The following is a 25,076-nucleotide window of genomic DNA, read 5'->3' on the forward strand; positions in this document are numbered from 1 at the left end:
ACAGAGAAATCCTTGTCTTTGAGCCGCATGGGTGGGGATGGGTGGGGTTACACATGTTACGTTTTCAAGTACGAAACAAGAGGAGCTTCCTCTGATGGTCTACTTTTCCAGGCTCCCTCCCTCCTGCTGTGGTTTGTCTGCCTTTGGCGGCAGGTGCATGCCACATGCTGCATGGTGCATGCGAAGGCGGCTGCAGAGGCTGAGTTGGACCGTGTTGTGTAGTCGGTGCATGTAATTATAGTAAGCCTTTTGGCGTTTTTCGATTCGAGACTTTGAAGTTCCTGTTTGACGAAAGACCAAAAGAGATTATGGCCAACGAGGGATGGGGATGGGGATGGGGATGGCGATGGGTATTGTTAATTAGTGCTCAATCGGAAGGTGTTTGCCATTCAACTTGACTGCGGGGCCGCGGATATTAATGCAAAGAGACTGGCACCCGGAGCGAGTTCTCATTAATTATGTGGATTGATGTACGGATGGCCCCGCACCTCCTACTACTACTGCTACTACTCCCACTCATGAGGATCATGCGGATTATGCCGTAGGGGTCCTAATGATGCCTGATTGGATGCGTCCTCTTAGACACACTTGGCTGTAATCACGACATCCAGCGCCGATGCACAGACTTTAAGTCGGAGGCTCAAGGAGCTTGTGTAATTGATGTTTAATTGGAAAGTAATTAAAATTAATAATTCATTAAATGTGAGTGGAAAATACCAGCTGGCTTTTGTTGCCTGGAACAATGGAGGTCTTTCCGCGCTTTCCCCAGAAACAATGGACATAGTTCCATGAAACCGAGTCGAACAATGCATCGTCGCATACGCCATATTTTCCCTGGTGCCGATATAAATATTTGTTTTAATTACTTTTGGCATTGCAAAGGAGTTAAAAGAACGAAATATTGCGGTCACCGTGACTGCGACTGGGTAGGACACTGTTTCTTCGCTTCATTTGATTCCCAGATCCAATGTGTGGCAATCAGTGTCCCATATGTATGTATGTATATGTTTTTCTCTTCCTTAAACGACTCCCCATTTGTAACTTTTGGCAGCAGTTTTAATCATAGCCGCTATGGAACTAATTAAGGGCAACACATGTTGAACGAGCGGGCATGTTGATGAATGCCCCAAAATGAGCCAACCGGGCAGACCATTACTCATCTGAATGTGCTGAATGGACATGATTCCGTCCGACTGTACGAGTATGAAGGCAGTTTGCAACTCACTTAACAGATCATTTATGAGACCTGCCTGACAATTTTAATGTCAGCTGCGTTTTCAGCGAATTAAAAGTTTAACAAAAATTTGTATTTGCTATTTCGTTTCTCGTTTTTGGTGGTTTTACCATAGACACAGATAAGCTGGGAGGCATACCAATGACAGACCTGGAATCCGCTTTGCAACCAATTTTAATTCCATCCTAATGAGCCCACACAAAGGAGTGGCATCAATGAGTCTCATGTTTTCCTATCGAATTGCGTTTTCCCCATTTGCCAACAGCCATTTTGATAATGCTCGAGTGTCTGTCGTCTATGAAAACAGCCGCAGGACTGTGCCACTCGTACGATATGCAATTTCACGTCTCATCTCGCGCCAGACGTGGACGGGAGACAGCTGCCTGATGCGATGCAGACATCTGCGAAGGCGTATCTGTATCTGCATTTCAATTAGGCCTTAGGGCTCGTCTGATGCCTGATGCCTGATCCCCGATCCCTGATCCCTGTTCCCTGTTTCTGTATGCTCCCGCAGTTGACTTCAAGCCGATGCGCTGCGCGGCCACTCACAGTCCGTTGGAGTATTCGTTTTTTCATTATTAATAACACTCGAATATTCATTAAAAGTCAACAATTTGCAGTATTCCGCATGCGTGTTCTGCGATGGGCTCGGATTAAAGCGAATCGAATAAATTAAATGTCAGCATGTGCTCTCTCGGCGCCCTCGTTGCCGTTTTGGTCACTTAATCACGTTATTGGCGCTTTAAGAGCGCTGCCAGAATGTCCTCCGGGCACTCCACTGAACCGTAATGGACGTGAATCGAACAGTCTCAGTAATCCGAACAGATCTGATAGCCAAGTCCTGTCGATACCCTGCACTGGCGTCGCACTGGTTGCATTCGTGTAATTGTAGCTTTTGGCGGACTGAATGGCCATTGAAAGCTACAATTGACAGCCGAATAGAGCCCATTGTTTGGTATTTATTTTTGAAAAGAACCCCATATTTGGTGAACGGATTTTGTGAAGGAAAATGCATAAATATTTGCGCCTCATTAAATACTGAAATGGCCCAACAAAGGCCAACAAACACATGTTACTCCCGACCAAATGTATGTGTGGCTGGGCGGATGTGAGGATGTGTGGATGTGTACTATATAAAGCATAAAGCCGCGAAACAAATGCCTTTTGCTGAAAGCCAAACGCCCCCGAAAGCAGTGTTGGTACTAGCGACGGGGCAAACACAAAACAAACACAAATACTAATACAAATACAAATACTTTGTGTTCTTCTGCAATTTCCTGTCTCGCCCCAGGGGTCCCATGTGCCACAGTATACGAGTATTGTTTGCATTTTGCCACAATAAATGAATGATGGCAACACGTCGCGGGCCGTGCGATATTTAATTGCCATTGTCGTTTAATTTTTGTTGCTGAAATATTCCGTGGCTCAAGTACATGGCACAGAGTGCCATCCTCTCATCAAAGGGCGCCTAATGCAGCAATCCACAGTCAATGGATATACGGCTGGGCGGGTGCATTGACGGAAAACCCAGCAAACCACTATCCACTGTGCGCACAATGAATGCCCCCTGATCCGAATTTGGCCAAAACGTATTTGCAAATGCGGCCAATACTTGATTTGTTTGCTTTTCCCTTTCAGTTTCCATTTGAAACGAGCTTCGACCGTGTAATCGCCAACCGTTTAATCGTCTTTTTGTCCATGTGGGGGTATATGTACAGTGATAATAACAAGGCCCACGCACACGCACACGCACACACACACACACACACACTATTTAAGAGTATTATCAATTAGATTTGAATGAGCTTTTCCTTTTGATGCGTTGTATGACAATCAAAATGAAGTCCTTGCCGAGTGTGATGTTCACCTCGCCCCCATCGGCGCGGAGGCGCAAGAATGTCATGTCGTTGGAGGGGTTCAGGTCCCGCACCACATTGTGTCCCATCGTCACCAGTGGCTTCAGATTGGAGACATACATGTAGGTGCGCCGCGGACTGACAGTCGAGCGCAGTGTATGGCCATTGGCATCCATGATGATGATCTCGCGCGCCCCCCGTTTGGCGAAATGGGTGATGAAGGCATCGCCATCGTAGGATCTCTCGACACTATATGAAGATACGGCTGTAGTGCGGCTATTATTTGGTGTGTGGCATGTGCGGTACTCACTGGGCGTCTGGGTGTTCCGTGTGTACTTTTCTTTCTTCAGTCATTTTTCTGGTGTGACTTTTGCCTACGGAAACTACTTTTCAATGACTTGTGGAGAGGTCTATCCCCAGGGGTACTGTGTTCGTTTGTTCTGATCTTTTATTTACTAACAACAACATATAATTTGAATGGAACTACTGTGGAACGGGGATGCGAGTGCGGAGGAACGCCAGGATGGCGTTCGTTCCGGCGCTCAGAATTTGATGACGCGGCTGTCGGAGCGGATTACCCATCAGATACAGCTCACGAATGTTCTGCAGGTTGCCCAGGATGGGCGGCACTTGGCGAATATCATTGTTGCTCAGATCCAGTACCTGGAGATTCTTTAGGGCACCCAGTCCCGCCTCGCTGGCATCGATGTCCTTGATGTGATTATCGTGGGCCAAGAGGGTCTCCAGGCTCTGCAGATCGCCGATACAGCGCGGCAGACGCTCGAACCGATTGAAGGAGATGTCCAGCGTGCAGAGCATCTGCAGGCCCCCAAACTCCATGGGCAGATCGCGCAGCAAGTTGCAGGGGACCTTGAAGTGGGCCAACTTCGAGAACTGCGACATGCTGGTGGGTATGTACGAGATCTGATTCTTGGTCAGATCCAGCTGGGTGAGCAGCTCGCTCAGCATGTTGAGATCCTTGGGCACCTCGCCCAGCCTGTTGTCCTTTAGCTGCACGACGTTCACCTCCTCCTGGCGCGCCTCCTCGAACACCTCCATGGGGATCTCGGTGATCTGACTCTTGTAGATGCTCAGCACCCGTGTGCCGCGCATGTCGTACTTGTCTGGAAACGGCGATCTATTCTTCTCGTCCCCGCCGCCTCCACTCTTGCGTTGCTGCACCCGAGGGCTGTTCAATCCGTCGGCGGGCATCTCCTACAATCAATCAACTGTTGGGAAAGCCGACTGTAAGGTCAGATTCGTCTCGGGATGCCCCGCAGTACTCACAAGTTCAACGGGGAAGGAATTTAAGCTACGGCACAAAAGTTGTATATTTTGTAAATATCCCTCTACACAGCACGGAGTAAGAGTAAAGACTGAAACACTCATAGGTGAAGCTGTTTTAGAGACAGTAAGAGTGACAGAATTCTCAGAGAGAACCGAGTCGGTTTCGAGTCATAAATTGACTCATGTGCGGAGTGTAAAAGATGCTTTTTCCGAGAGCTATAGGAGTTAAGCTTCAAAGATCTGTCTGCAGAACATACTCTACACAGCTAGTGCATTCGCTGTGAGCCGACATATGTATGCAGATTACTCGTATTTGATATTTGTTTTTATTTTGGGAAAATTTACATTATGTTTTATTGAATTTGACGATGCATCCTATAATTTTACACTCGAACGACCAATGATTCAGAGCACGCCACAGCCAGTTATCAGGACAACGCCCTGAGAAGTGGCCAGGTGGCCGGTGGCGTCCTGAATGCGCTCCAATAGATGCAATCCCTTGCGCACCTTGCCGAATGCAATCCGCTTTCCGTTGAGAATCGACAGCGGCTGGAAGCTGATGGTGAAGTTGATGGCGGAGCAGAGATGGCTGCGCACATAGCGGCTGGGGAACGAGAGGATGCCAGCATCGACGCCATGATTGAGGACGTCGAAGTCGTGCTCAATGTTCCTGAGATCCTGTTTGAGCACGGTGGAGGGGCCCATGTCCAGGCGCCCCTCCAGCCACATGGGTGTGAGCGTGCGCGAGAAGGTGATGGCGGCGCTGTTGCCCTGCGTGCAGGCGCGCATGAACTCGAGGACCACCTGGGGACAGGCCTCCGTGAAGAGCTGGATGATAAGCCGGCCCTGGATGCGGGTGTCGCGCACCTCGACGTCGAAGTAGATCTGGGGGCGCAGCAGCTTGCAGAGGTTACCCACGTCGCATTGGTCCATGAGGCTCTCGTAGCGATGCAGGATGTGCATGGGAATCTCGTAGCTGAAGGTGTGGGAGGCCTTCGGCTTGTTGCGGCGCGATCTGCCCGCGTCCGGATCGAAGAGCTGCCCGCCCTTGTGGAACTGCTTGTTCTTCTCCTGCTGCTTCTGCTCCTTCTCGCGGGCCATGCTCACGTGCCGCCAGCGGCCGACGGCCAGTCGCTCCGGCGAGCGGGTGAACGTCCGCAGCGTGTTGTTGCTCCGCTTGTAGAGGGCCGTCAGCATCTCCATGTAGGGCAGCTCCATGCCGTTGCCACTGACCTTGACCTTGGGCGGCGGCAGGCAGGTGTTCACCTTCCCCTTGATGGTCGTCAGGCGCTCGCGGTGCTGGCGGTACAGCTCGCGCTGCTCGTTCATCACCATAGGCGAGCGGGTCTGGGGCATCTGATTCTTTCCGACCGCCACGGGAATCAGTCGCTGGTGGTGCCGGTGGTTGTTCTCCAGCGCCTTCCGGTTGATGTTGAACGAGTGCTGGATCTCCCCCGACGGTTCCTCGCTACTCTCCAGGTAGGGATTGCGGCGCTTGAACACCGGGTTCGTCAGGGTGAAGGGACCGCGCTTGGCGGCTGCCACATAAGGTGCCACAGTGCCGACATCTTGGGGAGTGGAGCCTCGGGCTGCCCGCGTATTTTCGCGCAGAAACATTTTGCGAATCGGTGGGGCGTTCGTTAACCAAAATAAACGTAAAACTATACTTGAATTTTAACAAATTATTCAGCAAACGAATCGTGTGATGACTTCTAGTGAATGACTGAGAAGCTACACTACTTTTGCTGTGATTTAGAGGAAAGGGGTCACTGAGTCTGGGACTATTCGAAGGGTAGAGCAATCAAGTGGAAGCAGGAAATGTTTGTTTTTCCTGGTGGAACTGTCATGGAATGTGGAACCTGTTTTGCACGTCAACAGGATACCGGAACAGGAATGGACTCTGAAATGAATCCAAAAAGTGCCGGGCAATCATTTCTAATTTACCAAACGGCAATATTGCAACTCAATTGACAGAACGGAGAACGGAGGACGGGTGGCAATCATGTGGCAAGACTCCAAAGTTCTATCAATATGCCACAATAATGTACGCACACGTACACACACACGCACACAGAAAAACTATTAGGAAGAACTTTTCAGACATAGAGCCACAGAGAAGAGTGAGAGAGAGAGAGAGAACCGCAGCCTGATTGAAGTCATAAATGAATGAAGTATTGCTCTGGCCAGCAAAAGAGCAAAAAAAGCCAGCCCCCTGAGTCGGAGTCGAAATTGGCATCTGATATTGCCAGGAAAAAAGCGAGTGGCTTCCAGTTTCCCTGATAATGGTATCGATTCATTTGTACAACATTCTGTGAAATTGTTTGAAGGCTTTTATGCGTTGCCTTTAATACCTTGTAAAGCAATAAAAACAAATGTGGCATGTCCTTTGCGGCGAAAAAACATATGCATCAATTATGTATTAGTCACCGACTCCCTTCAAAAATGAACTCCGTTTTAATTAATTAATTACGGCGTATACATATTTACTTGAGCGGAATGAACATTTGCGGTGATCCGAATAGCGCGTTTTTGCATAATTACGGATTTAATTAAAAACTCTGCCAAATATGCAGAATTTAAATGTAATCTAATTTAAATTGAAAATCACACTTTTGCAACATTTCTAAATGGTTTCGCTGGGCCGACGAGACGAATTGATTTTACTTCTGCCGGTTTGGGCGGCTCGTTGCCTGTTTATTATTATTAATTTGCAAACACGCGAAGGGATGGCTGAATGGAGCTCCTCTCCTGTCAGCGACAGGCCTGCTATGGACAGACTTGATGCATTTTTTTCGACCCAAGCGTGTACAAATCCGCTCGGAGGTGTGGTTGAAGTGCAGCCTAAGATCCAAAAGGCGGGTCAAAAAAAATTACCTGTTTCGAGCTCAATTACAGACCAATTTAGATGAGCTGAATTTGTACTCCCCTTTGTAGTAGCTTCCTTCATTCACTTTTTAGGCTCCTGCTCTCTTTGAGCAGAGAATCATAGAGGAGGAGGACTGAACATTAGGCTTGTCATCTTTAGTGGCTTTCATTTGCAACAAAACCAGTTACTATCGAATGACAGCCCAACAGCAGCAATCCTTCCGCCAAATCACTGTCACAAACTGACTTATACGATCGTATTATCTTTATGATTAAATGGTATTTAAGGACTTTGTTTCGCTTGCTGTTCATTTTGTTTGGCGAGGCAGGGGATTCCATCGGATTTCCCCAACGAGCCTTCGCCGGTTGTCATCTCATTGAGCACGAAAATGATAATGACAGCTGGTGTCAGGGGAATTATCGCGGACATGGAGTGTTCCATTTTGTTTTCGAAAGCCCATTGAATGCACAATTAGCGAGCACTACAATGGGTTCCAGTTCCATTTAAGTGAGCTGGCGAAAATTGGCAGGAATATTAAAGTTAAGTTCCACGGACAAACTAAACAATATTCACACACAATATAAACACACAACAAAAAATCCGTTCATTAATTAGTTTACTTTTCAGATTAAATTATGTACATTTTTCAATGGCATATGTGGTGGCCGTATAATCAGATCGGAAGAGTTGAAAAAATTGCCCATCGATTCGCATTAATTGATTGTTAATACGGCAAAGATTTGCGGCTATAATTAAATGATTAATGCGATTGTGTGGATATGTGGATGGCATGAATTAAGAGCATGGCTAAAGCACTTGTATTTATGCGGTCATAGTGGGTAAATACCCGCACAAATATACGAATATACGAATATTGGAATATATGTGTGTGTGTACTGTGTAATCTGATGCATTAATGGGCTCCACTTGTACGATTATATAGACACGGAGCATCTGAAGGGCATCTCAGGGCTCAGCGCTCTGCGCTCTGCGCTTAGGACTAGGGACTCGGGGCAAAGTGTCATTAGGGCAGCACTCTTATCACTCAACAATCAATGTCAGCGCCAGTGGAATGGGTGGGAGAGTGGCAAGGAGCTGACAGACAGTGAACCACTTGAGCGTTTTTTGTCCTCAAGTGCCAAACCACCCACCCACACCTATCCCTCCACATTCTGGATGGATGCATCGGCATCATCATTCAACAAGATTCCTTCTCCTTCTCCTTCTCCTTGCCCTTGGGTCTATTGTCATCCTCGTGGTTTTCCCACATCCCCATCCCCACATCTGCTGTGCTATTCACATTCCAGTGTGCAACTTGAAAATGTGTCGACAATAAACCCCTCCGCACTCACCCGCACTCATACTCATATTCATTGTATTCACATGAGGACAAATGACTGCAATTCGATCAAATATTGTGCATACACACACATTGCGGGTCCGTTGCATTCAAAGTATTTCATTTCGTGCCCAGGATATGCCCAGGATGTGCCCAGGATGTGCCCTCCTGTGGTGAATGCATCGATAGGAATGCTGGGAATTCCCAATGGATGACCGCAATAGCAAATATTGTACGGTTATTTCACAAATAACTGAATACTATGGGAGCTCCATTGCCTCCAAAGCCTCCATTGCCTCGATAATTCATCCACATTTTCCAATGTCCATTCAAGGCTCCGGCAATATGGAATTCCTCAGTTATCTGACCTTGAAGGCACCCACTGTATAGGTACACTTACCCTTATGAATACATTTCGGCAGATACTTTTTTATGGGCGAAAACAGAAGCCGGCCAGACGCTGGCTAAGAGCATAATGGATCATAAACGCTTTGGCTGTAAAAATGTGATTTTATTGTGTCTGCTCCGACGCGTCTTTTGCCTCCATTAACCGAACATCTGGCTTATGGAACCTGTCTTATTGCCGTCCTGTCCCCCACGCCTCCTCCACGCCACCCTCCCACATATGTAGACGTCTTTTTATGACATTCTTTACTCCGCAGAGGGCGTGTGGCACTACTCTGTGTTTGTCATATTTTTATGCTTATTGTGGATGGAACTTTGGCCGAACAACGTCATGGAAATGGAATTTGTGAGTATTTAAGCTGAGATTTGGCTAAGAGAAAGCTTTCGGATTGACCAAAAAATGCTTACTTAAATGGCAACGCCATGCTTACCACGAATTACAACGGCAAAAAAGCTTATGGAGATCTCTCTTGTTGGGCGTCAATTTTGGCGTTTATGAACGAAAGATGAAGAAATTAAGCATTTGAGTCTTGGCCCTTCGGATACGATTTTGTTGAATCGCTATGGATTGCTATTCTCAGAGGTATACTAAAATATTACCCACATAAATCAATCAATATTCATTAAATTAAGCGTAAACGCAAACCCAAATGAAGGGCTTTAACTGGTACTTTATCTGCTGCCTGTCCGTTTGAATGCCATCAATTCTGCGCTCCCCACTGGGCCAGAAGACGGTTCGGTCGCTGAATGTCCCAAATTGTTTGAGCCCCAAAGACATCAGTTAATTAATGCCATTAATGGCTTGGCAGACGCTCTCTCTCTCTCTCTCGAAGCCAGTAATTAACGCTGTTGAGACAGTCACACACATGGGTGGGGCTGGGGGGAGTTGTCACGCCTAAAGGATTATATCAGTTAGCAAGCAGGATTAATTCACAATAAGCAAAGGTGTTAATAGACCGACGACAGATTTTGCCGCAAAAGTTAGCCCACACGAAATATTTAATCCACTTCGAGGCGAACCGTCCATGGAGCAGAAGCAGGAGCAAGGAGCAGCCATCCATTAAGAAGCAATTTCAAAGGTTTACGGCCCTCCACTCCTCCGTTTCGGGCCTACCTTTTGTGGGCAATGCGAGGGTGCGGCCCAAAAGGTAAAACGCTGAAAAAGTTGTCATTCCAAAGATGAAGATGCCGAGATACAATTTAAGGTATCCCATGTAATCCTTAAACAATTTTATTAGCCAAGAAGGGACTCCCTGCCAATTAGGTTAATGGGTCGAAGCAAGCGCCCCCTCCGCACAGCTCCCCCTCCGCACAGCGCCCTGAGGAGCTTCCTGTGCGTAAGCCGACGCGAAATTAAATGCCAAGGAGACTCAGATTACAACTGAGTTTAAGCGCAGGGCACGGACGGCACACAATGGCTTTTACATTTAATCCGCGATGCTTATTAAATTCCTGGGGAAAATGTCGCTGTTTTCATCGGAATTTTCCAGCACTGGACTGCAGGATAGAGAGGAGAGCGCACGTATCCATCCAAAAAATGCAATAAGACACTAGTGCAATACAATGTTGAACTTTCTGAACATACACGATTGATCAAGCTGCGGAGCTCCGGGACATCCATTGAGTCGTTCATTCGGTCAATGGCTGGGGATCACATGCATCGACCATTTAAGGACCGAATTGTGGAAATGCAAATTCTACCCAACAGGAGAGTGTTTCTGAGACACTCACAAAGGCCCCATGAATGCAGGGGCTGGGACACGCTTTCCCGCAACACCATGTGGGTGCCCCAGAGCTGGCTCTGAAAAGCCATTTATCAAGACATTGCCCAACAATGGAGCCATGTGCGCACTGCACGCCATAAAGGATATTCAAAGCCAGTAAAACTTCATGATTTGAACACGTGTTAACAACGTAGGAGCAAGGCACGAGTGTTTGTGCTGCTGCCAAAAGGAAGGAAACGAAGGGAAATAGCTGGAAGGAAGCCATGTGGAGATGTGCACATAGATTCGCTGGGCATTCGTGTGGCGGGGCATTCAATTAAATTGGAAGAGGAGCTTAGTGAAACGCAAATAATCTAGTCTCTCTCTCAAAGAGACGCAGGCTGCGCCAACGTCCCCTCCAGGCACTTGGGGCAATTGGGTTTAGAAGTTGATAAACACTTTTCATATGCGTAGCGTTCCCATTTTAGAGAACTTTCCCTGCTGACAGAAAGCCATTTCCAAAGCAAACACTCGACTGATAATTCATATTTTCCCGTAATAACTTTCGAAAGAGTGGAAAATATCGCCGCTGTGCTGCTGCGATGGAATGCACGGAATGCCTGCAAATTGCACGGATCATAAATTAAAGGAGACTGGTGGGGCAGTAGGGAGGAGGGGGTAGGGAACCGCCGGCATTGTAATAAAAGTTTTGATTCTCGGGGAAAGCGGCAGCAGAACATGGAATAGCGTATAGTGATTCGAATGAGGAATACTCCCTACCGAGAGTTTTTTCGCTGCTGAATAGCTTTGGGGCCTTGGGTTCCATAAGGTCAAGACAATTTCCTTCTGCCTGTTGCATACATCCGGGGGAAAATAAAACATCCTTGCACTTTGTACACGATGAAAAGTCAAGAACATGTGGTGTACAAACTGGGAAAATGGGAAAACCTGAAGAGAGGCAGGCAGCATGCAGCAGGCAGCATGCAGAAGAGCACCACAAAAGCAGCTGTAAAATAGTTTTAATATCCGCCGGCAGGTCTCCATTGTGTGTGTTACTTCCCTTTGAAGCCATGCCCCTCGATGTCACTCTCTCTGTCTGCCCCCGTAGCCCTGCTGAGAGTTTTGTCACCTGCACTGGTGGATGGGTGTGCGGCTGTTGTGATTCCTTTCTTTGTTTACGGTGGGTGCTGCTGCCACTGCTGCCAGCTCTATGATTGCGCATTCATAACATTCATCCCATTATCCTTCCACCACTTTGTGCGTCCATATTGCAAGACGACGCCCTTTGAGCCGAGGCTCGCTTTTCCGCCTTCGGGCTTTGGGGGGAAATTTGAAACTACTGCAATCAAGTGGCGCCCCCCCTGCATGCATGTGGCATAAGGTAGGGCACACAGTTTCTCTGTCACTGAATAAACATTGATTTATTTAAACACACTTTGCACTCGACCCGAGTCGCCTCCAAAGGCGGGTGTTCAGATTTACGGATACGGGGCAAGCGACTGCTGTTGCTGCCTGAATGTCTTGCCCCTCGGGCGAATGTCGTTCAAATCATGGTAAACATTTTGTGGCAGCCTTCTGGCTGCTGCCATTGCCATCAACTTTGCACTTTTCAGATTGTTTGGCTCTTCCCCCCCTCCTCTCTCTCTCTCTCTGTCTTTCTCTGTGGAGCCAGGTGCATTTCTCATTTCCCATTTCCCATTTTCTACTTTCTACTACAGCATCCGTCGGCCAGCCGCAATTTGTAGGCAAATTATTTTGCCAGACAACCCGTAACGTAGTCATTAATTCCCCCAAAATATGGCAAAATTTGGGAACTGCCAATTAGGCTTCAATAGGCAACATTAAACGATGGAAAAGCGACATAAACAAGGCATATATTAAGTAGTTTTTTTAATTGAAAATACAGAGAAAAGCTTTAGAAACTCTTCGCGAAAGCATAGTATAGTTTTTCCTTAAAAACTTATATAAGCTACTCTTTGCGAAAAGTTGCTTAAAAACTTGTTGCCATGACGATCTGCATAAATCCGCACTAACGATTTGCCTCCACGTGAGAGCTCTCGCTGCCAGCCGCGCTAGGAGTAAAGGAGAAGGCATTTGCCACTGCAACAACAGAGAGAGAGAGAGAGAGAGACAGAGAGGGGGATTGTTAGCCCCTTCAGGTGGAGCTATGTAGATGCTTACACATTTGCTCAAAAATTCCAAATTGAAGATTTAAGACCACCTGTGGATACCCTTATGCTGGCTCTTGGTTCCTCCGAGGAAGTGCTCTTTTAATTAAACCTCAAGCCCCAACAATCGCAGCGAGTGCACTATGTTTGCAGCCTCAACTGGAGACCTGCCTGCACTTTCGCTGCTCCAGCAATCCGCAAAGCGGATTGGCACTCCCCGTAGAGTGGCCCCAACAGAAGCGTGGACTGAACTGGATTGCTTTTCTTATTATGTTATAATTTTTTCATCTTAAATTTCGCATCTTTTGTGCACGTACACAGCCCATGCCGCAGACGAGGCAAATGGAAGCACGTAGCAATACTTACGGAGCAGATGAACTGCCCCGTCCTGCATCGTGTGGTGGCATGCCGAAATCGATACATATATATGTATATCCTACCCTTGGCCTTGACAGGGACGACGGGACCACATTCTTTGAAGCTTGATTTTGCGTTAAAATAAAAGAAAAGCTCACGCGTTGTTTCTGGATGCTTGCCTTTGATCTGCTGCTTATTTTCCCACAATATAATCCAGCGCTAATGAAGCGAAGGGCCCACTGGCGCCTATTTTGGCCATTAAATGGCCAATTATGTTGAACAATTTGTTGATTTTGTGTGGATCGCTCGTTAGACACTTGTTTTGCTTATGCAAATTTCATGTAATTCTCCCATTTTAAGCTGCAGAACTTTACACTTGGCTTGCGCAGCAGATGCAATTCGTTCAGTCATCGATTTCTTCTGGGGATTATTGCTTTTGCACTCCCCTAAATACGACCCGCAATCCCACTTGGCCTAAATCAAATTGTGAGAAGAAACAAGAGACGCAAAGGCGCCCTACACTCAAGTGCCACACGCTCCCACAAATCCAATGATGGATTTGATTGACTCCTCGCCTTGCCACAGCAGCTGCAGGAATGTACAATGAAGCATTTGCGGAAGCTCCTCCTCGAGAGAAGAAGGTAGATACAGAGGGCGGCAAGGCCAAGCCAAGACTTCATTCTTGATTCATGAGTTTCTACTATTGGAGTTTGCCTTTTGAAAGTGTCTGCAATGTATCTGCAAAGACATTCTTAAAAACCTTGAATATTCGTATTTTTGGCATCCGAATTGCCACTCGACGATTACAAATATTTTCACGCTCTGCAGATAAATAAAATGTAACAAACATTCAGGCTCGTGCCTGGGGATGGGGTCATCGATGCAAATAAATACAGCCTGTGCCACATGTGTGTATGTATATATCTGGGGACTGGTTGGGTGTACGTACGAGTATCTGAATCTGTAGCTACCATTTAAATGCAAACAATTTAAGGAGGTTTTCGCTTTCAACGGAAGTCCGTGGGCCCTGGATCGTGTACGCTGTCTGTTTTTCTTGTTAGGCTTCTGGTCGGGTCGTAGCTGCTGTTAGTGTTTTTCCCGCCACCTGTCGCCGGAGGTCCCGGCTCGATGATATTTCAGCCCTGGCTTCATCCACAGCCTCATCCGCGTCCCCAGAAACACACATCCACGCGCACACATGGCGTATGGGTAATCCACATGACGTACGTACGTACGTATATTCGTGTTGCTGCCGATGTTTTTGTACCCCGTTTTTCTGTGTTCTGCCACGCAGCTGCTGCCACAAGTTTGTGCGCCAAGTAAATTAAATTTTAACTGTGAGTTTAGCCCCAAATGGAAACTTTTCGATCCACGATCCGCGGGGGGAAGCAGAGGAAGAGGAAGGGGAAGGCACCTTTTAAGCAATGGCGATGGCCTCCTGTCTTACGAGTAGTTTAGTGGGTCTTAATTAAAACGCGAAACTTGCTGGCTTGCCTGCTCCGTGCTTGTGTGTGTGTTTCGCGCGCCTCTTGATGCTTAATTAAAATACTTATACGACATGTTGTACACGATGTACATGCTGCACGAGGGGCGTATTGCCAGGGCAGAGTGTGCCGCTTGCGGAGTGTGTCAACAGCTGCTTTATGGCTGTCAGAATGGCGGCATGTCATGAAGTGTCTTCTCGCCCACTGTTTGCTTGGCCTGGCGCTGGCAGGGCTCTCTTTCGTGCCTTTCAGGTGGGGGATTCTTGACAAAAAGTGCGCAATCCACGCTAATTTGCAATCCCCTTGCAACACGGCACCGTTGTCGTTGTCGATGTCGTTGCCGTTGCCCCACTCTGCGCCGAGGCACTTTGCTTCTCTAAAGTGCCTGAGAAACACGGATTTCTTAGCTAGGATCTAGGATAAGGATTTCTGTCTGGCTCGACGAAAATGTATCTCTGTTCTTCTCAGCTTGTAGCTAAAAACCTTTAGAGTCCCATTGATTCGAAGGACATCAAAATTCGATTACGGATTTGTGGATGCTTATTCTTTTGCTTAATTCCTTTGAGTGTGCTTCCTGCACTGCAGCTATCCATTCGAATGACTTTTTGGCCTGTAATCTTGCCACATCCTCCATGCATCCTCGTAGCATATGAAAATCCCCTTAGAACGTTGAGACATTTTAATTAAAAGTCGTTTGTCGCACGGAATGAATTATGCTTACATTTTTAAGCCCTACTCCCTGGGGAGGGGCTGTTCGTGCGGTAAATTTGAGTTCCCAAACTCTGTCATAACCGCATTTTTCGTTCATTTAATCGTTTTTGGTATTTTGACTGCGGCTGGCGTTTTATGGCATTTCTTTGTACGGATTTTGTGGCTTGCGGATGCCGCCACAGCATCCACATTGACAGCGATGACAGGCGGCAGGCGGCAGGCAAGTGACGTAGATCCGTGCCACATGTTCCAGGCTAATGAGCGGATACTTCCTGCCGCCTGCCGCCTGCCGCCTGCCGCCGGCTGCCTGTCGCCTGTCGTTTGCAGATTAAGTTTTGTTGGCTCTGTCGCTGTCCTGTGGCTTAAATGAGACGCAGCATTTATGATCCTAAGAGCCACATAATCTTTGTATGTGCAATTTTCAGATCAGCTTATGCAATGGGGGGCCAGGCCCCTGGCTTTGGTCACACTAATAGGGAAAATTCCCCTGGGATTTCCCAGAGCTCTCTTCCTCCGCCACGTCCCTGCCGTGGAGGGACAATGTCTTGTTAGCCAAATTGGATTTAACTTGGTTAACTCTGAATATCAGTCTGTGGGCGTGGATGCTGGAGATTTGGCGCTGTCAACAAGAGCTTGCCACAAAAAGTTGAAAAAGGGTTATCAGCACGCAATCAGAACGCGCCCCAGCACCCCAGAACCCCAGCACTGATAGGGCACCCCCTCTCTGTCGGTGCTCCCAATTCTGCTCTTGACGTTTATTATATTGCATTATGCTCGCATTTGTATTGGTATTTATGCGCTTGCTGCTTGTGGCGGCGTTTTTTGCTATGGCCGGGCGACCCTTGAAGAGTTTGTTTGGGGGGTGTAAGCGTGTGTGCGTGTGTGTGTGTGTGTGTGTGTGTGTGGGTGTGGGTGCGAGTGGGCTAATTTGAAATGAGGTCGCCTGTCGACTTTCCTTGCGGCTGGCTGCTGCTTGTGCCGCTGACAGTCCCGATGTCGCGCGATTTCAGGATTTATTTTAATGTGTTTTCATTTTTACCCTCAATATGCCAACGTATTGGGAAATGTGTGGGTGTATTGTGTGTATTTATGAATTATTTATCGAGAAACAGACCGCAAAATTCCCCACTTGATTCTGACAGCTGTCCCGTGACTTGTGGCCGTATTTCCCATTCAAATAGGCCGCCAGAACTTTTCTCAAAAGTCAAAACTATTGTAAAAAAAAGCAGAGTCTGACACCAGGGAAACTCCTCTGCAGATGGAGAAATTCAATACGGCCATTAAGAAGGCAATAAATGGCGGGAATTTACACGCCAATTTATAAAAAAAACCTTAGGCTCCGGTCACAGGAAATAAATCTTTTATTTGCATATACTCGTATTCGTATATATGTATGTACATATGTATATATTTAAATGTGATGCTGGAAAACACATGCACGAACCATATTTATTCGCTCCAGGAAATAAATGACGACATTATGCTCTGCGGTGGATATTAAGCCATGGGAAGGAGCGAGATCTGATAGGGCCACGGCGGCCGGATGGCGTTGCTTGGAGTGCAGATGAACGTAGGCAAACAGCGGCACATAAATGTATATCTGGATATATAGATATACAAAAAAAAAAAACAAATAAAAAACAAGAATCCCCAAAAAGAAATCAAGTTAAAGGCAATGTATACATTAGGGGGGGAAATGAAGAAGAATGCGAATATTTGGTAGCCCTGTTGGCAGCAGCCGCAAAAGCCCTGCGCTGCGGGTGGCAGCCGTGGCCGTGATGCTTGCCGCTGGCATTTGTGGTGACGTGCCCCTCCTCCGGTTGCGCCACCTCTTCGCTTAAATCCGATTTCAATACTTAAATTCTGATGTACGAACGGAAAGACCGAAGATAAGTGGAAAGCAGTGGCAAGTTGTGCACAACTTTTGCAATTTTATTTTCGAATGAAAGCCAATCGCAATATTTTCACGGCGGAGAGAGAGAGTGAGCAAATTAGAATAAATAATGAAATCAGGGAAAATTTTCTTGTGTCAAAGTGGCGACAAACATTGAATCCTTCAATCGCATTCAGTCCGTGGAAAATGGCTTGCGAAAAAAGCACCAGAAAGGAGTAGCGGAGCTGCCACTGAAAACTTTATCAAAAACTTGCAGACTAATGGAAATCGTGGAAAGGAAGGAAAAAACGAAACAACTGCAGAAGCGAGGAAAAACTCGGAAAGTGCGAGGGAAACTGCAGCGAAAAACAAGAACAAATCGATGTACTTTAGCTTATGGCTCACTAAGGAGCGGCGGAAAAATACTGGAAAATGCTTATAAATTCTAAAAATACTTCAAAGTCCTTTAATTTCATAAATTGATTCAGGACGTACGGGAAAATAATCCGATTTGCTTCAAGCAGAACAAAAGGTCCCGAACGATAGTGACCCCAAAGTTTAACGCGAAGAAGGATGTAGGCGAGCACACAAATAAGGAGAACACATATCCTTCAAGCGAGAGAGAAAGCTGGAAAATCGCTGGCGACAGAGATGGAGACTGAGAGAGAGGGGGACACACACCACAGAAGTGGGAGGCGAAAAGTCTCGAAAAAACTTGCAGTTTTCTTTTCTTTTTCCTTTTGCCTTGGTCCCCGAACAAGCCTCTGCGGTGGCTGAGTGGAAGCTCAGGCGGCTTAAAAGGATTTCATATTTGATTTTTATTTAATTTTATGCGCTTTCCCGGCTCAGACAGAGACTGGGCCACAGAGACAACCACGAGAGGGCACGAGCATCGGCGGCCAATGAACTCGAATGAAATATGGGAATGTTCTCTGGATTCTCTGAGCAAAATCAATTCAAACGAATCACTCATCGATGATTGAGGGGACTCTGCAATGCATTTAAGCCGAATATTTGTGGAATAGGGACTGTTCGAAAAACATCTCTGATAAATTCGAATTTCAATATTTTTATTGCAGGTTTAATATATGGAAATTGGTATTTTTTCCAAAATAAACCAATTGAAATTTTTAAATTTGTTTTTTGCTTCCGCTTGTGTTAATTATGAAAATGCAAAAAACAGAAAGGACATAAAAAAGGGGTGAAAACATTATTTTTAAATACGAATTCAAAGGGTTTCATGCTATTCCGTGTATCCCCATAAATAAATCATTTCTGTAGCCTCTAATTAAATCAAGCATCGTTGGGGAATGAATCCTGCTGTTACACGTTTTTCATACTATTCTTCTCTGCTTTTACGTATTTTCCATGGCTTTTCCGTGGCACTGCCAAATCCATTTCCCCCCGGCTCCCTGGGGGACTTCCTTCAACGCTAAGACGACTTACGGATATGCGCAGCGCAGGAGGAGAATTATATGGCACTGGGACAGGGAAAGCGATACGCTTGTCGACCAGAACTATGGGCTACAGTTACAGGCTCCAGCTCGAGCACCAGCTCCTGCTCGAGCTCCAACTCCAGAGAGAGGCGACTCGGCAAATTATGATAAGCACTTAGGGATAATAGGCCATGGAGCAGCAATCAATGCGGCTCTGAATCCCCAGTGCCCAGTCCGCAGTCCACAGTCCACAGTCCCAACTGACGATTAAGCAAATGAAAGTCCAAGCGAATTTGTTTTTACAGAAGATTCTTTGCCAAGTGCATGGTCAGCTTTCCTCTCTTTCCTCCCGACTTTATACAGCCATATCTCTTTCTTTGTCTCTCTGTAAAAATTACAAATAAAATCACTTAGAAGCTTGTCGACAAATTCGCTTGCCAAGAAAATTTATGCTGGATAGAAAATTGTACAAAAATAATAGAAAAACAAAAGCAAACTGAATAACGTGCCAAATGGTTGCTGTCTCTTTCTGCACTCTCTCTTACTCTCTTCCTCCTCTCTCTATTTCGTATGCATGGAAATAGTGGAAAAGCAAAACAACAACTTTTGCAAGCCGGAAAACTGCCTTGAAACGTGTCAGAGGCATACTTTATAAATAGAACAACTGGAAACTCCAGTCAAGCCAACATAAATTATGGCAACAGCCAAGAAATGAGTCCCGACAGGACAGCCAGCCTACACACGAATGCCCCCAATCCTTTTCAGCCTCTGGTTTTGGTTTGTTTTCAAACATTTGTATAACAATTTGGCTAGAGTTTATGCAGCAAAAAACAATAGATTTTAAGATATACGAACTTAAGGCGGAACATTGGATCATGGATCACTAACTCTTGACCTTTAAGATGTGATCAAAGAAAAAACAAGCTGCAAGAGGAGCAGAAGTCTGATATTGGAGGTTCGAAGAGGGGAATGGGAGGGAACACTGTCTCAAAGAACCCTTAAAGGGGCCTACAGCTTCTAATAAAACTGATCCATGGAATGGATCCCAACACAGCATTATCGAGGAACAAACAAAATGCAGAAGCCGCTAAGCCCTTTTTGTTTGCCATCTGAGGGAACTGGAGGGAATACAGTGTTTGAGCCCACAGAATAAGAGAACAACAGAGCAACAGAGCTGCCTGCCGGAAATCAAAACAATTGAAGCCAAGTGGCTCCAAGTGGAAAGCAATGGAGTGGCACTGAGAGTTCAACTCCAAGCGACTCGAGCGACTCGAGCGACTCGAGCGATGATGAGTGTGTGACGGAGGATAAACTGCCATTTAGACAGACTGCGAATGGGGGCAGCAGAAAGTGGAGGGGCGGACCAAAGGGAATACTTGGACAGACCTGATCATACATTAATTACCCTGGGGACAGCCACAGCCTCGGGGCGGGATGCGTATTAAACCGAATATACAGGAATACAGGACCAGGCACAGCAGCATAACGAAGCAATTAAAGAGAAAGTATGCAAATGGCTTGCGAGAGGGGGAGACAGAAAGCAAGAGCGAGAGCGAGAGAGAAAAAAAGGTTTGTGTGGCGCCAAATTGAATGACAAGCCGCTGCCAAAAGGCAGAGATCTGCCAGTATCACGGTGGGCGGGGGGCGGTGGGCGGTGGGCGCTGGGCGGAGAAAGGGAAATGCGTGGAAAACGAATGGAATTACGGATGGTAATGAACGTGGTGGGTGTAGAAAGGAGCGGGAGGGGAGAAATGAGACGACAATTCCTCTCAGAAATGCAAGAGCCCATGATGATGCTGATAAAAGTGTGGAGTCAAGTGGAGTGGAGTGGAGTGGATTCCCACCGGAATTATAAAAAACAGGTGTACGAACCAAATAGGAAACTGAGGGGGAGAGAGATAGAGAGAAAGGATGTCAATGCACCTGTCTGACCATCCTGGGACCTCCTCTCTGTCACGTTTCAGTTTGTCAAATGAAAAGAAGAGGTGCCCGACAGGCCGACATTGCTGCGGGCATAAAATGAAGACGAAATTAAGAGCAATTCCTGTGCATGCCATGATGAAGACTCCATCAAAAGAAGCTCTCGCTCGTCAAAGACCGATCCAAGAAGGGGTGCGAGGGCGGGATGAGGTGTCTGCGGGGGAAATCCCCAAAGGAAATCATTACGGCTGAGCGAAAGTCTCAGTTATTTGAAGGGATTGCAATAATTTAAATGCTTGAGTTTCCCCCGAAGTTTCCCTGGCATCTGTTGTTTTTCGTATCTGAACGGACACCCAGACACCCGAGAAAAGTAAATAAATACAAGTTTTTCCTCAAATCAGACATTTTCAATCGTTGAGTTATTGCCAGGAAAAGCTACAACTGCAAAAAACAGAGAGAGAAAGAGAGAGAGAGAGACAAACATACACAAAACTAGTTGTAAAATAGAATAAATGCTTCGTTAGTAGGGCTTTTGTATGTGGCCTGCGGACATAATATAATATTTTCTTTGACACTCTTGAAGCAAACATTTCTTTTGCTCATAAATGAATGCTTTGTCCTGATTTCATTTATTACAGAGGCGGCAGCCAAATGACAAACCGCACGAGGAGGAGCACAGGCTCCAATGGGAAGCTCAACGCGGCAAAAGACAGACGAATTTAATGAGAGTCGAATTTCCCTCAGTCCCCATTCTCCCACACACACACACACATACACTAACACTTACACGTACACGTACGAGTATCATCGTGTGGGTGTGTGTGCAAATTATTATCCCCGGACCAGATTCTCCTCTATATATACAGATATAAATTTGAGTGTTGATTTACATTTTTGATTTATTTTATTTATTTAAGCTTTGTGCCTCGTGTGCGGCGGTCTATGCCACACAGCCGCACAACTACACCACCAAAAACGAAAGCCAAAACGAAAGCCAAAGCCTCTGAGCCAGCAGAAATATGGCTGGCCATAATTTTCATGCTCTCATTCGTAGTCGTAGATTTTCTTTATTTGGTCTCGTTTGCTGGCTATTTTCTTTTGTCGGCCCTTGAAAATTTATCGCAGATTTGTTCTTTATGTAAGCGTTTTGTGTGCCCGTCTTTGTTTCGTACCTCTGATGTGGTGCATATGGACACTAAGCTAAACAAAGAGATATGCTATGTACGTATCGAATTTCAAACGGAATTAGCCTTTGCAGATCAATGAGTTGTGGGCAGACAAGCTCTTATGCAGGTCTAACTACTGATTAAAGACACAAACAAACTAGAAGCTACCTACAATTTGAAATTCCAATGGAAACAATGAAATTTCTGCTCAATTATAAATGTACATGTACGTAGAAGATTTCATTTGTTGCTGGGTAATTATATGCATTATTCAGAGCTATTCATGAGCAGGCCTAACTCTCATCGTAAAAGCCTACTCAATAATTGGCCAATCAACGCTTAATTCAGCCTCAGATGCGGCACATAAACAGGTCATTACGGGTTCATTTCCAAGTCCAGGTCCAGGTCCATTTCGAGGCCTCCTTCATGTCTGTTTATTGGCATTAAAATTTTGTGCTAACGGTCAGCGGCTTGTAATTATTTTCTGCAGCCTGCGGGCAATGGGATTTATTGTTTCTTTTAGAGCCTGGCCCTGGCACGGACTCCCTCCGAGTCCTGTCTGTGTACCGGGCTTATGCAGATGCGGATGAGCATTAATTGGTGTTCTAGTCCATGCCAAAGAATATAAACAAACAGCAGGGATGCGGAGGATACAGAGATGCAGAGGAGGACAAATTATCTTATTTTGTTTAGGCTAGCGAGCATTCACTGTAGCAGTTTATCCAGTGAACCAAGCTCTGAGCCCTGAGCTCTGAGCTCTGAGTTCTATGTGTATTTTTCATAATTATGTGTGCGTATTACTCATGAACAGCCACCTCCGCACACACACCGCACCACCCCCTGTGCAAACAAGGACACTGAATGATGCAGAGAGTGAATTCCGGGTCCTGGACTCTAACTAGGCAAACATTTGCGTATATTACGGCTAATTGAATTGACTTGACTTGGACAGGGAATGCCCTGAGTGGCCATGTGTATCCATTTGTCCATCTGTCCATCTGCTTCCTTCGATTTCACCACAAAGGAAACAATATCCAGAATTATTATGAATACCATTCGTAACACAATTACTCTAGTTTCCATTCATTCATTCCATTACATTCCATGCAGACATATGAGTGCTGCACCTGCTGGTTAACACCCAATTGGCAAGGAATAAAATTGTACCTTTAATTGTTTCTTAAATTTTGTTAATTTAAGACTGCCTCGCCTTACCCTGGACCCTGCCACACCCAGATGGCGACCGAGCAAGACGTCATTTCCGATTGTCCCTCAGGTTTGGTGGCACGTTTGTCGGCATGAAATTCCAGCCTCCCTTTGGGAGGCATGCCTGGCATGCTTTAGATTCACTTAATTATAGATGGGACACGCACGGACCCATTCCACCACACGTCCCCACGCTGACCACAGGGCCTCCCCACCGGCGCTCTCCCCGCCACCTCTTGTCCACAGTGGGCATATTTATGCGGCTTTAAGGGCCGAGCAGAACCCAGAATATGGAGTATGCTTCTGTCTGTGGCTCTGGCTCTGGCTGTGGCTGTGGCTGTGCCTGTGTCTGACGCCTGTTCCTGTGGACAGCCATAGGGCAACAATTACCACGAACAGAATGCATGTAAATGACTGGGGAAATGTTTTCAAAGAGCATCATCTCAAGAGTCTGCCAAGTGCGTGTGGCATTGTGTGTTGTGTGCCTTTTCTGTGCACCTTTGGCCCCTGCCCCTGCTCGTTGTGGATCTCCTGAAACTCCCACACCCATTCTGTGCTCTGGGAAAATATGCAACATTTGGCACCGGAGAGTGTTTTGTGGATGTGTGAAATTACATTTCATATAAAAACATTCTGTGATTCGCATCAACCCTTTTTTGGTTGCCTTGTTTAACTACAAATAAATCCATTTGGGTTGAAACTTTTGAAAAGAGGTGTGTCGAAATGTTCATGTTCTTCAATGGATGCGAACTGAAAACTAAATGAAATTGACTTGGAAAAAGTGGATTGGCACTTCATTTTTCCATCAACACACACACACAGACACTGTACGAATACTACGATTTCCCAAAATCAAGGAAAATGCAATCAGAGCTCACACCTTTTGCTTTCACCTCTCAAACTTTCGCCCCGCGGCAGGAGTTTGGAAGAATAAACAATTTAAAAATAAATAACAATCTTTCGCGAGTCGAGGCGAACAATACCCTAAAAACCATTTAAATGTGTGGATCGTTTGGGATGGAAGGATCGAAAAGGATAGATGCCCGCTCCAAGGATTTAACTGGTTATTTCAGTTTTTTACTTACACTAGCAAATGGGTACGCGGATTAAGAGTGGACTCCACTCCACCTGCTGCACTTACCATTCACATCACACACTCCCGCTATTCGCTGTTGTAGGTGGGCGGGCGGTGGCGCTCGCGGGGCACTCTCTAGTTAACCGAAGCCGCACCGACAGGCTGCCAAAAGTTCACCAGAAATTTTCCGCCACTCCACTTCCAGGGCAAAAAAAAGGGAGAATATGAAACGGGTGCGGCTTTGCCTAACTAAATTTTGTTGTCAAAACTTCAATTGTTCTGGGCACAACATTTTGACAGCAGGACAAGGAGGGATGTAAGGCAGGCAGGCAAGGCAGGAAGCAGGGACGGATGGGGGCCTGGGCAGTGGATTTCTGGCCGGGAAAACTTTTGCGGAAAAGGCCAACGTGTGAGGAAACTGAATCGGCGAGCACTCTTAACTCTCACGGCGAACTTTGCGACACTTAACAACACTTGAGCGAAACTTTCTCGTATGTACTTCCCCGCTGAACTCGTCCTGGCCCATACGCACTTCGTTACACGATTAACAATCCTTTAGGGACATCTGAGCTTATAATCTCATCAAGGAATCATCCTTCTCTCAGGTCGCTTTGGCACAAATCGTATTTCTCCATGAACGTTCCCTCAGATCCGTTGTTTTTCGTTTAAGTTCTCCGTTCGAATGGGGATGCCACTGCTGCTGCTGCAACCGCTTCTTCGTAGGAATCACCGCAAACTGTGTGAGCATACCCGAGTCCCCAGACAACCGACTGTCGTCCTTGCGTCCAGCATCCTACCAGAAAATCGCCGCTTTTTATGAATGGCGCGATGTTTTGCGGAACGCCTCGGCAGTGGAACACTCTCCGCGTCTGCGCAGTGTCCGTATGCAAGATTTATTACAGTTTTCGATGGGCGGGGGGACCCCCCGGGGCCAAAAAACATCGAACACGTGGTGGGACCCCCAACAAGTGTGATCAGAGTGATACGAGT

The 25,076-nt window shown here is 46.4% G+C and overlaps 4 protein-coding genes across 4 annotated transcripts in view; all 4 read right to left on the minus strand.

The window, feature by feature from the left end:
* LOC4805599 (beta-3 adrenergic receptor) overlaps positions 1–25,076 on the minus strand; it is a 55,994-nt gene that overhangs the window by 11,597 nt on the left and 19,321 nt on the right. The gene's annotated exons all lie outside the window — the stretch shown is intronic.
* LOC4805600 (dynein light chain roadblock-type 1) lies at positions 2,895–3,524 on the minus strand. Its single transcript, XM_001361940.5, has 2 exons — positions 3,401–3,524; positions 2,895–3,339 (listed from the first exon to the last, which is right to left on the minus strand). Exons 1-2 carry the CDS (start codon positions 3,442–3,444, stop codon positions 3,021–3,023), a joined length of 363 nt encoding a protein of 120 aa, XP_001361977.3. The 5' UTR covers positions 3,445–3,524; the 3' UTR covers positions 2,895–3,020.
* Positions 3,514–4,531, minus strand: LOC4805601 (leucine-rich repeat-containing protein 40). The gene is made up of 2 exons (XM_001361941.4): positions 4,378–4,531; positions 3,514–4,319 (listed from the first exon to the last, which is right to left on the minus strand). The coding sequence occupies exon 2, from the start codon at positions 4,300–4,302 to the stop codon at positions 3,574–3,576; it is 729 nt and encodes a 242-aa protein (XP_001361978.3). The 5' UTR covers positions 4,303–4,319; positions 4,378–4,531; the 3' UTR covers positions 3,514–3,573.
* LOC4805602 (uncharacterized) lies at positions 4,688–6,124 on the minus strand. The gene has a single exon (XM_001361942.4). The coding sequence runs from the start codon at positions 5,992–5,994 to the stop codon at positions 4,783–4,785; it is 1,212 nt and encodes a 403-aa protein (XP_001361979.1). The 5' UTR covers positions 5,995–6,124; the 3' UTR covers positions 4,688–4,782.

Source organism: Drosophila pseudoobscura, chromosome 3 (genome assembly GCF_009870125.1).
Source record: "Drosophila pseudoobscura strain MV-25-SWS-2005 chromosome 3, UCI_Dpse_MV25, whole genome shotgun sequence".
NCBI classification, from domain to species: domain Eukaryota; kingdom Metazoa; phylum Arthropoda; class Insecta; order Diptera; family Drosophilidae; genus Drosophila; species Drosophila pseudoobscura.